We start from the raw sequence: 15,891 nt of genomic DNA, 5'->3' as shown, positions 1-15,891 counted from the left end.
GCAGGGAGAGCCCCTGAAAGCACGGCGCTCTCATCCCAACCAGCTGCGGCCTCCACAGCCAGCCCCACAGGGAAGTGCTGATGGCTCCGTTAACACGGAAAGTGAGGACAGGGAGCCCCTGCCCAGCAGTCCCGCAGCCACCTCCTGACAGGGACCGGGCTTGTCTAGACCACAAGAGTGAGAAAGGCTGGACTGTGTCCACAGGATCACCTCCGAGCCAGGCCCATTGGCCCTCAGTTCCTGAGAACAGACACAGCAGAGACCCAGACACTCCTAAAATCCCAGCCCAAAGCAAGGCAGTGGCTGGCCTGGCACAGGGGGCAAGAGCAGGTTTCCTAAATCACACTTTGGCAAATCCTATGCACTCTTCAAAATGAACACCTCCTCCAGGAAGCCTTCCTGCCCTCCTGGCTTGTCAGGGTCTGCCCCCAGAGGCTGCTGCCTGGATAGCACACGTGGGAGGTAGAGGAGCCTCAGGAGTGAGAAGTGCAGGGGCTCACAAAAGTCCCAGGTCCCAGGTCTGTGGGACAGGGCTCTTTTAGCCACCCCTGGGGTTAGGGAGGGGTGGTCTGACAATGACCCTCGGAGAGACAGAGCTGAGCTCAAATTGCAGCTCTGCACCCTAGTTCTGTGTGACCCTGACCAGGCGCCTGCCTCTCTCAGAGCCCAGTCTGCTTCCTGTCCAGGCAGAGGGCTCAGGGCCCCGCTTGCAGGGCTCAGTGAGATACAACTGGAAGCATCTTGACAGAGGCACCCTCCGGGGATGCTGGCTTCATTCACTCCATTCAACCAATCCCCACAGCCAGGCCTGGCCTCACAGTCACACCGAGCAGCAAGAGACCCTCGGCAGCATTTGAGGGAGCCACATGCTGCCAAGGAGAAGCCCGGGTGGGGCCAAGCATGCAGTCTTAAAGGGTCTGTTGTGCAAATGAGGTACCACGGCCAGCGGGGAGGCAGCTCCAAGCAGATGATGCCACATTCCAGCCACGGGGGTCCTTGTCGATGAAGGACCTGGCGGGGCAAAGGCCTTTCTGTCCCAGCCGTCACCCGCCTTAAGAAACCCCACCTGTCTTCCGTCCCTCCAGCCTCCCCTCCATCCCCGCACGAGCCTCGGGCCACCAGGGAGGGACAGGAGGACACCTGTCAACACCTCCGTTGGGGCAGGGGGCTTCATTCTGGCCTCCTTCAGACCACTGCAGGGTTTACGTGTGCCTGGGGCCGGGGGCTGTCTAACAGTGCTGGATTCATTTGCTTATTTGTCGTGGGGCCGTTTTCGTGGCGTCTGCTTTCAAACTTGTCCCCTTTGGAAAAACAATCCTCTGGGGTGGACATAAAGCATCCCAGACCCAGCCTCTCCCAGCTCAACTTAGGCTCCACACGCAGGCGTCCTCCACAACGTGGACCTCCCAGCGTGAAGATGAATGTACGTGAGCTCAGGAGATGGCATCTAAACAAACCTCCTTTGGGAGAAGTGGGCAGGGTGAGGACAGCAGCGGGGAGGGTGGGCCACAGAAGACAGTGATTTGTTCCTCACTCCCTGTCCCCCTGCAGACAAACGGCACAGCAAAGAGTGGTCAAGGCCCCAGGGCAGGATCCAGTGGGAGAAGCGTGGCCTCTCCCCTCCCAGGTCACCGCCAGCAGGCAGCTCCCACTCCCTCCCCGGGTAGAAAGAAGACATCCAAACCGCCTCAACACCAGAAACTCCTTCTACATTTTATGCAACCTAAAAAATTATCCCAACGATGCTAACATGACACATTTAAAGCTGCACAGTCATTTTATGATGCAATAAAGCATGCAGCTCTACATTCGCGGATAAATTACACTCCCTGCCGTGTCACCATCACATTTGTTTAAGCCTGAAAATCACTTCAGCTCCCAGGAAAGTGAAACCAGTGTTATGCAAAGCAGGCTCCTAAATCATAAAATTGTAGATTCGTCAAGCTCAGAGGGATTCACAGACCCTCCGGGCAGACGCTTTCGTTTCAGAGACCGGGAAACTGAGGCCCTGAGTGGCATTTAACCCGCCTACAGCAGCAGCCCCTTGAAAGGAAAGGAAAGGCCAGCTAGACGTCGGGCCCTGGCGACTCGCCACACTAAAGCAGCCAGCAGCCCCGGCCTCACATCCACGCCCTCGCCCAGAGCCCTGGCCCCAGAATCTCCCTCCCCGCTGGCACTCAGGGGCCGCTCTCCCTTCAAGGATGCTCCCGCTCAGAGGCTCTCTGGGGAGAAGCCAGGAGGGCAAGTGGTTCCCGACAGAGCCTGGCTGTGTCTGGGATCACTCCCTCCTCATGCAGCCACTGGAGTGGTGGGGTGCCTTCCCACAGCAGCCTCTGGGGTCACAGGACCCCGCTCTGCAGACAAGGATGCTCCTGGTGAGGCATGTTTACCAGCTGGCCGTCAAACATCTAGCAGCACACCCCGGGAAGAGGATCCAGGTCCAACCACCCCTCCCCCAGCCACACAGGATCAAGCGGTTGGCTAAATAAAGCTCAGTCTCATGTCCACGTCCTTCCTCTGGCCTCTCATCTGCCCCGAGTGAGAGCTTTCAGATTTCTCCCATGTCCCTTCAATTCCCCCAAGAATTCTCAGGGGCTTCTAACCTGCTGGCACCACAGGAGGGAGGGCAGAGGCAGGCGGCCTGGCCCTGCTGGGGACTGGGGTGTGCAGCCTACTTCACAGGCAAGGGCCGCCCTGCCACAGTGGCACCAGTGTCCTCACAAGACACACTCATCATGGCACTCTGTGGCACCCAATCCGGGTGCCCTTTCCAAATCCTCCTCCATCGAGACCTGGAAGCATTCCCAGGGCCTCCCACAGACTGCAGTGGACCATGTTCAGCCTCAGTGAACAGAAAATAGGAACGAGGAATGGCTGGCTGCAGTGCCAGGAGGGAGACAGAGGGCCCTGGAACTCCAGGCCAGAGCGATCAGAGGGATGTTTCTCGAAGCTGGAAGGAAGAAGCCACTGTGCCAGCTACCGCTGTGCCCACTGAGGCTGACCACTGAGTAAGATCATCGCCACCTACTGCTGTGCCCACTGGGGCTGACCACTGAGCACGGGCATCGCTGGCATGCAGCCACCTTCCTGGATGCCCAGCAGCGCTGCCCCCTGCAGCCAGCACAGGCTGACCCAAGGTGTCCTTCTACTGCGCGGAGAAGCACTGTCACTGCAGTGCCACCAGGTTGGGGTCACAGCAGGCATTTGGATGTGAGCCCTGTGCCTTCCTGGGGGAAGGGTGGTCCTCCCTATGAGTCCCCAGGGAACTTCTAGAATTCCCATACCTTGCAAACACCAAGCCTTGTCCCACAATAGCACAATATACCAGACTTGCACAGGAACAACCCTCAGCCACGCCTCCAGATGGGGAGCCTCACCTTGCCCTCCAGCCTCGCCTTCCACACCCTGCCCAGCTCCTCGTGCTGGGATACTGCCCAGGTCTTCAGCAAGCTCCTCCTTGGGTGCTGAGGTCCGGCTGTCCCCTCTTCTGAGAAGCCTTTCTTTCTTTCTGACCTAGCACTCCGCCAGCCCCACTCTGCTCCCACAGCCAACCATCTTGTGTCTGTCACTCTTCTGTGTACAAACCTGCCTCTGGACCCCAGGCTGGGAGCCCCCCAGTGCAGGCATCTAGCCCAGGGCCCCCAAGACTTGGGCAGGAACGAGAAGGGAAGCACAGTGCCTGCTAAGGAAAAGCCATTATGCAAACGCAAGGTACTGATTATTAGAGCAATTTAAAAACAGGCCGTCCATTTGGGCTTATTTTGCTCGATAAAGCATTTTTAAGTGGCAATATTTTGTGTTAATTTTTTCAACCAGCTGCTCTTATTATTTGATTATGCATTATTCAAAGCTCTCAAAAGCGAGCTTAGAGCACTTGAGAAAGTAACTTCAGTGTTATACGTGCCCACGCAGGGGACTGGTTCCAGCTCCCATTAAGACGTTCTGGATCCAAGACCCGTGCGACCCGGCACACAGCCACTGGCCACGTGCCATGTGTGGCTGCCCGGCTCACAACATAACAAGCTGTAGTGATCTGCACCCAAGTGCAAGCTCCATGCCAGATCAGAGGACTCAGTGCAACAACCACAAAACGTACGCTGCCCAAGGATGATCTGTGAAACTGATCACAAGGTGACCCAGATAATATTTTGAATATGCTGGAATATGCTGGGTTAAACATAAGACACTTTTTTTTTTCTTTTTTTTGAGAGATGAGGTCTTGCTCTGTTGCTCAGGCTGGAGTGCAGTGACACAATCTATGTTGCCCAGGCTGGTCTCAAACTTCTGGCCTCAAGCAATCCCAAAGTGAACTGCTGGGATTACAAGTGTAAGCCACTATGCCCAGCCTATAAAATACATTCTTAAGATTAGTTTCATTTGTCTCTTCTTATTTTTTGACGTGACTCCGCTGTAATCCCACCACACTGCCCTGAAACTGTCCTTCGGTTTCCACACTCCCCATGGGGCCTAGGTCTTGGGAGGCAGGAAATGTGTCTTCATCTTAATGTGTTTCCAGCTCCTGTCCCAAGACTGACACACAGAGAGTGTTTAGGAACCAGCTGACGATGGAATTAAGGATGATTGTGTGAATGAATGAAAGTATAAGGCCGGGCGCGGTGGCTCAAGCCTGTAATCCCAGCACTTTGGGAGGCCGAGGCGGGTGGATCACGAGGTCAGGAGATTGAGACCATCCTGGCTAACACGGTGAAACCCCGTCTCTACTAAAAAATACAAAAAACTAGCTGGGCGAGGTGGCGAGCGCCTGTAGTCCCAGCTACTCGGGAGGCTGAGGTGGGAGAATGGCGTAAACCCGGGAGGCGGAGCTTGCAGTGAGCTGAGATCCGGCCACTGCATTCCAGCCCGGGCGACAGAGCGAGACTCCATCTCAAAAAAAAAAAAAAAAAAAAAAAAAAAGAAAGTATACAGGCACTCACACGGTGCCCCTCGCTGGTCTCCTAAAACCACATTTCCAGGTTCCCTGGGAGACAGATGCATCTGTGAGCCAGTGTTTGACTTTCCCCAAACAGTTGCAGAGTGTCTGGGGTCTGGGTAGCCAGGGGAGTCCTTTAGACATTCAAAGTGACTCTCATGTTGGGCATTTGGCTATGGGCCCAAAGCAAAGAACAGGTGCGTTCTGCTCCAAACGTCCCTTCCCTCTCCTCACTTCTGTGCCTGCTGATATGGTCTGGCTGTGCCCCCACCCAAATCTCATCTTGAATTGTAGTTCCCATAATCCCCGTGTGTTGTAGGAGGGACCTGGTGGGAGGTCATTGAATCATGGAGGCGGTGACCCTCATATCCCTCATACTGTTCTCGTGATAGTGATCTGACGGTTTTATAAGGGGCTTTCTGCACTGCTCCTTGCTGCTGCCATGTGAAGAAGGGCATGTTTGCTTCCCCTTCCACCATGACTGTAAAGTTTCCTGGGGCCTCCCCAGCCTGTGAGTCAACTAAACCTCTTTCCTTTCTAATTCAAGGAATCTTTCAACTATAATACTAATGCACCTGGCTTCTGATTAGACCATTTCCCCAGCTCTAGCCTTGAAAATTAACAATTACATTCTCTCCCCAAGTAGGATCCAAGTAAGAAATGGCATGCGTTTGTGTCTTGTAAATTGCCGTAATGGCTAAATATCCACACCAAGTCCACAGAGAAAGGATAGGACATCTTGCCTTTCAGTGAAAGAAGGAGGGGGGAAAACAACATAAAAAATTTATTAAACTCGAGCCACCGGGACCAAATCGCAAGTTAAAGATTCAGATGCATTCCCCTTCCTTAGAACTGATGATTTACGTTTGCAATAACTGCAGTCATAAAGAGCTCATTGGATTAAGGAGGCTCAGTCTTAATGTCAGGGAATAACATTACTGGACGATGTAAAGCCACATGTTGCCGGAGTTGCTTTTCTGGGTGAGAGGAACTCCACCTTGCATTTTGGTTCAAGAGATCAGTCACAATCAGGATGGGCAGAGAAAGATGGAAAATGGGCAACCCAGCCAGGTGCGGTGGCTCACGCCTGTAATCCCAGCACTTTGGGAGGCCGAGGTGGGTGGATCAACTGAGGTCAGGAGCCCAAGACCAGCCTGGCCAACATGGTGAAACTTTGTCTCTACTAAAAATATAAAAACTAGCCGGGTGTGGTGGCGCATGCCTGTAATCCCAGCTACTCGGGAGGCTGAGGCAGGAGGTGGAGATTGTAGGGAGCTGAGATCGCACCACTGCACTCCAGCCTGGGTGACAAGAGCAAAACTCCATCTCAAAAAAAGAAATAAAAAAAAAAAAAAGAAAAAGAAAATGGGCAACCTGGGATCTAGCCTGACTCTCCAGATGAAAATCCTTGAAATTGAATGTGCTCTATAAACCAGCAGGGGCAGGCCTGGCCATGTGGGGGCTTAGTTCAGGGAGTGTCCAGGGCTTAACACCCAGGAGGCTCCTATGGAGTGGGCATTTCATGCCAGTCCCTGGCCACACAAGGCCAATGTGGTCCCCATCATCCCGAAGCCCTCCTGTGCTGACTGTCCAGAAACACTGAGGGATGTTTCTGGAGAGCACAGAACCCCAACCTCAGGCTGGTAACTTAGGAGAAACAGCAGGTCAGGAACTTGCCCTCACACCGGCCAGGAGCTCCCCAGGCTCTGCGGGGCACAGGCTCCGTGTGGTGGGGGGTTAGGGTCAAATCGTGGCTCTGCCACTTACTAGCTGGGTGACATGGGCCAGTGGTGTCCCCTCTCTGGGCCTCAGTTTCCTATCTGTAAAATGAGGACAACCACAGAACAGACCTCACAGAGCAACTGAGGTTGGGGGACGCGAGGGAATGAAGCCCAGCAGTGCCCAGCCCCAAAAAAGCTCGTAAGCACCATCCACTGTTGCTGTCATTGTCATGTGGGTACAGGCGTCCTACCACGTGCAGAAGGCTTGCCCTGCTAGGGCTGGACCAGGAGAAGACAGAAAGAAGACACAGGGTCTGACCCTCTGATAGGCAGGGGACAGGCATTTAACTCCCTAATCATGGTGCACCCCTTGGGCAGCCCAGAGGCCCAACAGAGGCATGGGTGCTGAGGGGGCGCTGGCCAGGATGGCACACAAGAGGCTTCACACAGTGGGAGACACCTTGGCCTGGACGTGGCAGAGAAGGATTTCCAAGGCACGGAATGCCGGGAAGGGTACGGGAGGTATGGTTCCAACTCTGTGCATAGCAAGTAGGGTGGCTGCAGACTCTGCTGGAGGCTGGGGTTTATCCTTCAGGGACTTCCCTCTGGCTATGCCACCAGCCAGAAGCCCTGTCCCATCTGAGCCTCAGTTTCCTCCCCCCTTACACGGTTGAGATGGACAGTCCCTCAGTCAGTCTCAGGAGCCTGCCTGCTGCAGTGAGCAGTTTTGGGAATTTTTTTTTTCCCCCAGACGGAGTTTCACTCTTGTCGCCCAGGCTGGAGTGCGGTGGTGCGATCTTGGCTCACTGTAACCTCTGCCTCCTGAGTTCAAGTGACTCTCCTGCCTCAGCCTCCCAAGTAGCTGGGATTACAGGTGTCCACCATGACACCTGGCTAATTTTTGTATTTTTAGTATAGACAGGGTTTCACCACGTTAGCCAGACTGGTCTCCGACTCCTGACCTCAGGTGATCCGCCCGCCTCGGCCTCCCAAAAAAGTGCTGGGATTCCAGGAGTGAGCAGCTGCTTTTGGGAATTTTCGAAGTCTCCCTCAGATTCCTGAGGCTGATCAGGGTGGACAGTGGCCTCCAGTGGGCGCCCCAGGCCTGGCTGTGACCTGCATGGCCCCTGTGCCCACCTCTCCCCTTCAGGATGCTCTACAACCCTCAGACCCACGTGGGGCCGACTGGATGTCTGGAGGAGCTCTGGGAGTCTGACCAGTGGGATTTCCCCAGGACCCCGTGGCCAGCCCAGCATCAAAGGGACGGGCTGATGGCAGCTACTCCAGCTGGTGGGTGAGGAATTTCTTCACAGAAGTGCATGAGACTGGGCCACCAGCGTGGCGCTGCGTGCTGATCTGGGGATGACTTGAATTGTGTCTACAGACAGGGATCCTGTGGGAATTATTTTCCTGGGCCCTGCAACGTAAAGGCAGCTCTGGACGTGGGCTGAGCAGTAAGACAGGCAAAGCTCCAGCCTACACAGCAGGTGCGCAGTACACGCGGCTCTCCCCCTTACTCCTCTCTTGGTTGCCATTCTCAGTCTGTGCTCCAAGATGAAAGGAGAGAGAAACCCTAAGAGTCTTCCCAGAAGAAACTGTGGTTGAGCTAAGAACACAGAAGCTGCTGTCAAACAGTTCCAGACGCCCCCAGGCAGCAAGGAAGCCTGAAGGCACCATGTCCCGGTGGCCTGGGAGGGCGGTGGATGAGCCAGGCTGTGAGCCCCCAGCAAGGACGCTAGGTCTCAGCCTGGGTCCCTCACCTGCAGGTGAGGCCCCTTCCTCCTACCCTCCTACCTCCCTCCTCCCGGAGCGGGTCATGTGATCCCACCCTGGTCACAGATTCCCATGGGTCCTGGTGGGGCTGTAGCCCTGGCGCAGTGGCCAGGCTTGGGCAGTGCCTGGGTGGAGCAGAGGCCTCTCAGAGGGAGGAATGAGGTGGACACAGAGAAGAGCAGAGGCGGGTCCACTGAGGCAGGGCAGTGCCTGCTGGGCCACGTGTCAACCCCGAGCCCACATACTCCTGTGCCCTGAGCCTGCGCTCCAGGGGCCTCTGCTTCTGGTAGCACCGCTCCCTCCTCACGACACGGCATCCCAAGACCCGGCTTGGGGAGCATGGCCAAGCCCCCTCTCTGCCCCACAGCTTCGCAGAGACAAGCCCTCTTGGAGGACCCTGGTAGGGCAACAGGCCAACACCTGGGCCAGCCATTAGACTGGCTTGGCAGCCTTCTAGAATGTACAAGGGGTGTGAAGATCTGCTCATCTCTGAGGCCTCTCAGATGCATGCCTTCCCACTCAGCATGGCAGCCCACGCCATGATCCATCATGAGGAGACACCCCGGTGGGAAGAGCCAGGGCCAGCTCTGCCTGCACTGTGGCTGCCATGTTTCCTGTTGACTCCCTGGACACCACCAGGAACCCCCCTGCCCCTCCCTCCTTCCCTCCTCCCCTCTTCCCATCCCTCCTCCCATCCCCCCGCCTTACTCAGCCAGCTCCTCCAGGCTTCGGTAGACGTCATCGTCATTCTCTGCGGTCTCCTCTGAGGGAAAAGGCCTGCGGAAGAGAAGGCGAGAGGGAGGTGAGCAGGTCCCGGCACTGCCAGCCAGTGGGACCCCAGCCGGACCCCACAGCAGAGCCCAGTGTGGCCCAGCCAGGAGCAAAGGGGCTCTTGTCCACTCTCTGGAAGGACACGGGGTGCGCGGACAGTGATCCGAGTCACAGAATGAGCCAACTGGGCCGTAGGGCAAGAGGAGACCCATGCCCAGCTCACCAGGGGACAAGGAATGTGTCACGGGCACTCTGGCCTCTGGGTGTCCAGTGGGCAGATGAGAGGCCCAGGTCAGGGCTGCAGAAGGCGTTCATCTGCCCAGTGACCTGCCTTCCCCTTTACCCGCACTCCCACTTCCAGGGGGTTCACAGTGGAGAGGAGGCTCCTCGCACACCTCCTGGTGGGCAGGTGGGAGGGCTGCCAGCTCAGTCCCTGCAGGAGAGGAAGCAGGAGGGGACTCCAGAAGGGAGGGGTGAGTTCTGAGGTACCGATGGTAGGGGCTCACCTACCCCACCCACCAGCCCCTGGCTTGAGGTCAGGAAGAGAGTCCCGAAAATGAAAAGCCCTCGGAACCTTCTGCACGGATCTGCAGCCTCCCCTCCTACAAAGGGAGCAGGAGCCCCATGGGCACTCCCCAGAAGGAACGTGGCACTGATCTCCCTCCCCCTCCGCCCCCAAGACGCCCCAACCCTGGTGCCTTTCTTCAGTTCAGGATGGTATATAAATATATTTATATATATAAACTTTCATCATCTGAGCTTGTCTTGAGTCTCATTTTTGTGGAACTCTCATGCATATGTATATAATTATAATTGTTTTTCTCCTGTTCATCTGTCTTATGTCAATTCAATTCATAAACCCGCCCAAGAACCTGGAGGGGTGGAAGGAAGCGGTTTTCCTCCCCCAGGACCCAAAGCATCGCTCTGCTCTGTCCTCTGCAGACAGACAGATGGGTGTAGCCCCGAGTCTACAGGCCTCCCTGCACAAGGCAAGCCTGGGCCAGCACAGGCCAACCACTCAGAGCTGAAATGCCGGGCCAGCCTCGGGGAGGGGGCAGAGGCGGAGGGGAGGGAGGGGTGGGATGGAGGAGAGGCAGGAGAGGTAGATCAAACACCCAGAAGAGGGGGCTGCAGCTGGTTCAACGCTATGGGCCAAATCCACTCATCTCTACAGGAGACCTGAAAGGCCCCTTAATTAAACCAAGCATCCCCTTGTAGCCCCCGGGTGCGTGTTCTGGTAGGAAACCTGTCACTAAGGATGGGACGGGAGATCCCAGCGGGGGGCTGCCTGGGCCCAGATGCCAGCTGGGATTGCTTCCTTGCCTGGGGTCAGGCTGACATTTGCTCAGCCCGAGATCCAGCAGGGACGCAGTCCATCCTGGCAGCCCTGCCCCACCTGGAGGCTGGGGGCCTGTGCTCCTGCGAGAGGGGCAGGGGGGAGTCCACTGAGCTGTGAGCTGGAGGCCTGGGTCCTACCTGGCTCTGTCACAGACCTGCAGGGACTAGGTCTCAGGTTGGAGGTCCCCAAGCCAGACCCACCAGGCCATTGGTCAGCATGCCCCTGTGGCTTCCTGGTAAAAGCCCGTGTCCAAGAGGGCAGCATGGCCAGGCCTGACCTCTGCATGGATGAGCTCGGCTCTCTCCTCCAGCCACTCTCCCTCCTTCCACCCATCACCATACAGCCACATTCCCCAGTGGAGGTGCGTGTCCCGGGTCACGGGCAGAGCTGAGGCTGCCACGACATCCTCCCCACCAGGGCTCTGTTGCTGACACAGCACCATTCACGGCCAAGAAGCCCCTCAAGGAATCCATCTCCTCCTGTGACATGCAGAGCCCCAGGCTGACACAGACCCCGTGCAGCTGATGGGGGTGGGGCTGAGAAGCCACAACCTGGAGGGACCGGCCCACAAGCGGGTGACCCTGGAAAGCACAGGAGCAGGTGGGGGGCCACGAGCCAGGGAGGCTCTGCCAGGCTGAGATGTGGCTTCAGGACCCAGAGGTGGAGGCTTCTTTTCCTTCAACATGAAGCCCCGCTGCCAGGACCAGCCCTGGGCCGTCGCCGCTCCCACACCAGCCCCTCGCTTACGTCCAGCCATCCCTGTCTCCGACCTCATCAGTCATTTCTGCTTTTTCTACATTTTCAGCGATGATTGGTACGACTTCCATAATAAAGAAAAACAGAATCAAAATTCTCATTATGAAAACGTGTCCTCATCGTAAGTAAATATTTTAAACCCCACTCATCTCCTATAAAAGTATGTTACGTAAAAAATGACATCGTGGCAAAGTATGAACGTGCTTTCTCACGCAGAATGTAGAGAGGGAAGAGAAAATACCAAACTCCTGAGGTTGTGCTCTTGTTCAAATCTGATCACAGAGTGTGGGCGACAGTTTAGGGAAATGGGGCAACCCATGGAATCCTGGATTATCAACAGGACGGCCATTCGGGGACTGCACTTCCAGAACCCGCCCTGCTAAGCCAACCGAGAGATGCATTCACACTTGGAAGGAAACGCACCCTAACGGTAAGTAAGCACACACACCTGCCTCTCACTCTTCCTGTGCCTAGGCAGACATCACTCATCAATCAAAGCTCTCCTATCCCTGAAGCACAGCGTTCTTAACACAGGGCTCTACTCCTCCATCAGTCCTGGGACTCAGACGGAACCCACCTGCCCTGCCAGGAGAGCTGAGCCCGGGGCAGTGAAGGAGAGGAAAAGCTTTGGAGCTGGGCTAACCCAGGTGTGAACCCCAGGTCCATCCCCTGCTCCCTGGGACCTTGGACAAGCTACTAAACCTCTCTGAGTGTCCGCCTTCTCCCCGTGGAAAATGGAAGTAATAGTGTCTTCTCAGAGGACTGCTGGGAAGAGCACCTGTAGGACGGCAGAATGCACTGGACTTAGTGGGGTCCAACAACGGCAGCTGTGATTTAGCGTTTCTAGTATCATCCTCACTCAGGGCACTTTCCGCTGTCCAAGAAAACTGCCTTCGGAAGCCTCGTGAGGAAGCCCCACTCGCCATGATGATTTCGGATTCTTGTTTCCTAACACAGAAAGTGAGAGCCCACTAAAATAAGGCACAACAGTCATTTCAAAACCTTTTGTCGGCCAGGTGCAGGGGCTCACACCTGTAATCCCAGGACTTTGGGAGGCCCGAGGCGGGTGGATCATTTGAGGTCTGGAGTTCGAGACCAACCTGACCACTATGGTGAAACCCCATCTCTACTAAAAATACAAAAAAATTAGCCAGGCGTGGTGGTGCGCACCTGTAATCCCAGCTACTCAGGAGGCTGAGGCAGGAGAATCACTTGAACCCGGGAGGCGAAGGTTGCAGTGAGTCGAGATTGCACCACTTCACTCCGGCCTGGGTGACAGAGTGAGACTCCATCTCAAAAAAATAAATTAAAAAAAAAAAAAAACCTTTTGTCTTTTAAAAAACCTGACCTTGAGCTGTGGTTGTTATAAATTTCCCTTCCCTGCATTTCATTTGGTGTCTTGTTCAACCCCTCCTGTCATCTCCTTTACCTGCCCGACCCAGAGGAGATAAAGCAGGAATGTTAAAGTCCAAAGAATTATACTGCTGCCCGTAAAATCTTTACTACTTTTATTCTAAGATCCCTATTTGAGGCCACAAATCCCCTTGAGAATGGAGCTGCAAATCCAATTAATTTCTGCCACAGCCCAACAAAGGCTCTGCCAGGAGGGGAAGAGCAGGAGAGGGAGGCAGCCTGTCAGGGACCATGCGGGGCCTCAGTGCCCGGCCGCTGGGGCAGGAATACGCGGGAGACTAGAGGAGGTTTCACCAGGTCCCGGTCCCCTTTCACTCCACTCCCCCCACACCCCTCACACCCACGCTGACTCTGGCCTTTGCACCTGCTCTGCTGTCTGCCTTCAGTCCCCTGCCCTCCCACCATTCACCCAAGTGCTAGCATCCTTCAGAGCTGAATCCAAGCCCTACCGCATGTGGGAAGACTCGATCAGTCTCTCAGCCTGGGTTGGCCTCTGCCTAGCACAGTGCCCGGCGCTAGAAAGGCATGGATGAGTACATGGATGGATGGGTGGATGGGTGGATAGATGGGGGGGATGGATGGTTGGCTGGCTGGCTGAGTGGGTGCCTGGGTGTGTGGGTGGATGGGTGGGTGGACGGGTGGGTGGGTAAGTGGGTGGGTGGGTGGGTAGATGGATGAATGGATGGGTGGGTGAGTGGGTGGATGGGTGGGTGAGTGGGTGGATGGATGGGTGAGTAGATGGATGAATGGATGGGTGGGTGGGTGGGTGGATAGATGGATAAATGGATGGGTGGGTGGGTGGGTGGGTGGATGAATGGATGAATGAACAGATGCATGAATGGATGGATGGGCGGGTGGTTGGATGAACTGATGCATGGGTGCATGGATGGATGGATGGATGGATGGATGGATGGATGGATGAGTAGCTAGATGGGTAAATGGCTAGATTGGTGGGATGGGTGGATAAGTGATAGATGGGTGGGTGGATAAGTAAGTGGGTGGAAAGACAGATAAATGGGTTGTCGGGTGGCTGGATTCATGAGTGCATGGATGGATGTCTGGGAGGACAGGTGGATGAGAGAGTAGTTGGACTTTGTGGGTTGATAAGACGGATGAGTGGATGGATGAACAAATGAGAGGGTTGGTGGATGGGATTAGTGGGTGATGGATAAGTAGACAGAAAGGTGGGTGTCAGATATTCTCAGGCTGCTCTTTAACCCCTGAAATGGCAGCCTCAAATTAGATCCAAGGAAGCACTTTTAAAAATTTTTATTTATTTATTTATTTTGTTTTTGAGATGGAGTCTCGCTCTGTCACCCAGGCTGGAGTGCAACGGTGCGATCTCGGCTCACTGCAACCTCTACCTCCTGGGTTCATCCCATTCTCCTCCCTCAGCCTCCTGAGTAACTGGGACTACAGGCGCTTGCCACCACACCTGGCTAATTTTTTGTATTTTTAGTAGAGACGGGGTTTCACTGTGTTAGTCAGGATGGTCGCGATCTCCTGGCCTCATGATTCACCTGCCTCGGCCTCCCAAAATGCTGAGATTACAGGCATGAGCCACTGCACCCGGCCCCTTCTTTTTTTTTTTTTTTTTTTTTGAGATGGAGTCTCACACTGTTGCCCAGGCTGGAGTGCAATGGCATGATCTCAGCTCACTGCAACCTCTGCCTCCCAGGTTCAAGCGATTCTCCTGCCTCGGCCTCGCAAGTAGCTGGGAATACAGGTGCCCACTAGCACGCCCAGCTAATTTTTTGTATTTTTAGTAGAGATGGGGTTTCACTATGTTGTCCAGGCTGGTCTCAAACTCCTGACCTCGTGCTCCGCCTGCCTCGGCCTCGGAAAGTGCTGGGATTACAGGTGTGAGCCATTGCGCCCAGCCTATACAAGGAGGCATTTTCATGGAAAGCTTGTAAGAGATCACAGAGGTATTCAAGTCACCCCTCAGTAGGGACTTTGTAACACTGACCTTGATTAAACAGTGGGACACACATTTGCACAGAGAATGTCTGAGCAGAGTTTCTGGGGCCACATCCTAGTTGTAACTTAAAGCCCAGTGGGGGTGGGTCGGGTGGAGACTGTGATCATTTTGCAACAAGGCCTAGCTCCACCCCACAACTCCCCTCCCGACCCCCAAGGCCATCTTCAGGCACCAGCTGATTTTCCTTCCCGCAGTTCCCCAGTGTCCCTTACCCACACCTTGCCCTGTGGTGTTGCCTTTAAGAGCAGGGAATGAGAAGCAGACAAGGCCAACTCGAGCCTATCCAGAAGTTGTCCTGAGAGCAATCATCCTGGTTCGCCAGGAGTGGCTGCATCCCTCTCCTCCCACCAGAGCCTTCCTGAGCCTGCATTTCCTCGTGCCTGGCTTTGGGAAGCGGCGTTTCCCACTGCACCGCGGAGGGGACGAAGCGGATGTCCGCACAGGAAGCAGAGAAGCCTCAAGTGCTGAGTGCAGAGAAATCCCCAGCAGAGCCTGCCGTTGGGCAGCAGCCGCTCCTCCCAAACAACCCGTCCAATCCCACTCCCCAAGCTTCCTCAGCACCCACTCCCCACTCCTGCCCCTGAGCCACTGCTTGCTCAAGGAGCTCCCCCAGCCCCCAGTTGGCCTCCCCAGTTAGCTCAATTCTGGGCAGGACAATCACAGTCCCAGTGCTACGGCCAGATGAGTCACCAGCCAGAGGACACAGACCGGGAAACAGAACACCCCACGGGGTGCCCAAATCCAAACCCCGAAGTAAGAGCAGAGGAAACATAGCTCCTGCTTCCAAAGGGCTCCTTCACTCCCCTCCTGTCCTTCCCCCGGGATTTACGGGGCACCCGCGTGGGGCTGGCCTGGGTGGCCATTTGTCACTGATTCAGGGAGAAGGAGTAGCTTGAATTTCGCTTTGGGATAATAAATCAGGCTCCTATTCTTGCCTTCAGGACTTCTGGGAAAAGATGACCTCTGCAGAGCACCACCTGTGCCACTGTGCCAATAGCTGCCTGGCGGCCCCACAGTCTGAAGGGAGGGGCACACTGGACACTCAGGGGTCTCCAAACTGAGGGTAGCAAGCACAGGTCTGTGTCAGCACAGACCCTCAGGATCTCAGCTAGAGGGAGGACAGCTTGGGTTTGCTTTCTTGGAAGGCCCTGAGGAGCCGGCAGCCAGATTTGTTTTTAAGACAAAGACCAGAGTAGCCGAAGAGAGG

The 15,891-nt window shown here is 55.4% G+C and overlaps 1 protein-coding gene across 1 annotated transcript in view; it reads right to left on the bottom strand.

Moving 5' to 3' along the window:
- VAV2 (vav guanine nucleotide exchange factor 2) overlaps positions 1-15,891 on the bottom strand; it is a 228,344-nt gene that overhangs the window by 61,977 nt on the left and 150,476 nt on the right. The window contains exon 4 of the mRNA XM_030919729.1: positions 9,133-9,201. Within this exon, the coding sequence (XP_030775589.1) occupies positions 9,133-9,201 (69 nt within the window). The remainder of the gene's footprint in view (positions 1-9,132; positions 9,202-15,891) is intronic.

Source organism: Rhinopithecus roxellana, chromosome 16 (assembly GCF_007565055.1).
Source record: "Rhinopithecus roxellana isolate Shanxi Qingling chromosome 16, ASM756505v1, whole genome shotgun sequence".
In the NCBI taxonomy this organism is placed as follows: Eukaryota; Metazoa; Chordata; class Mammalia; order Primates; family Cercopithecidae; genus Rhinopithecus; species Rhinopithecus roxellana.
This window is presented reverse-complemented; position numbering and strand designations above follow the sequence as displayed.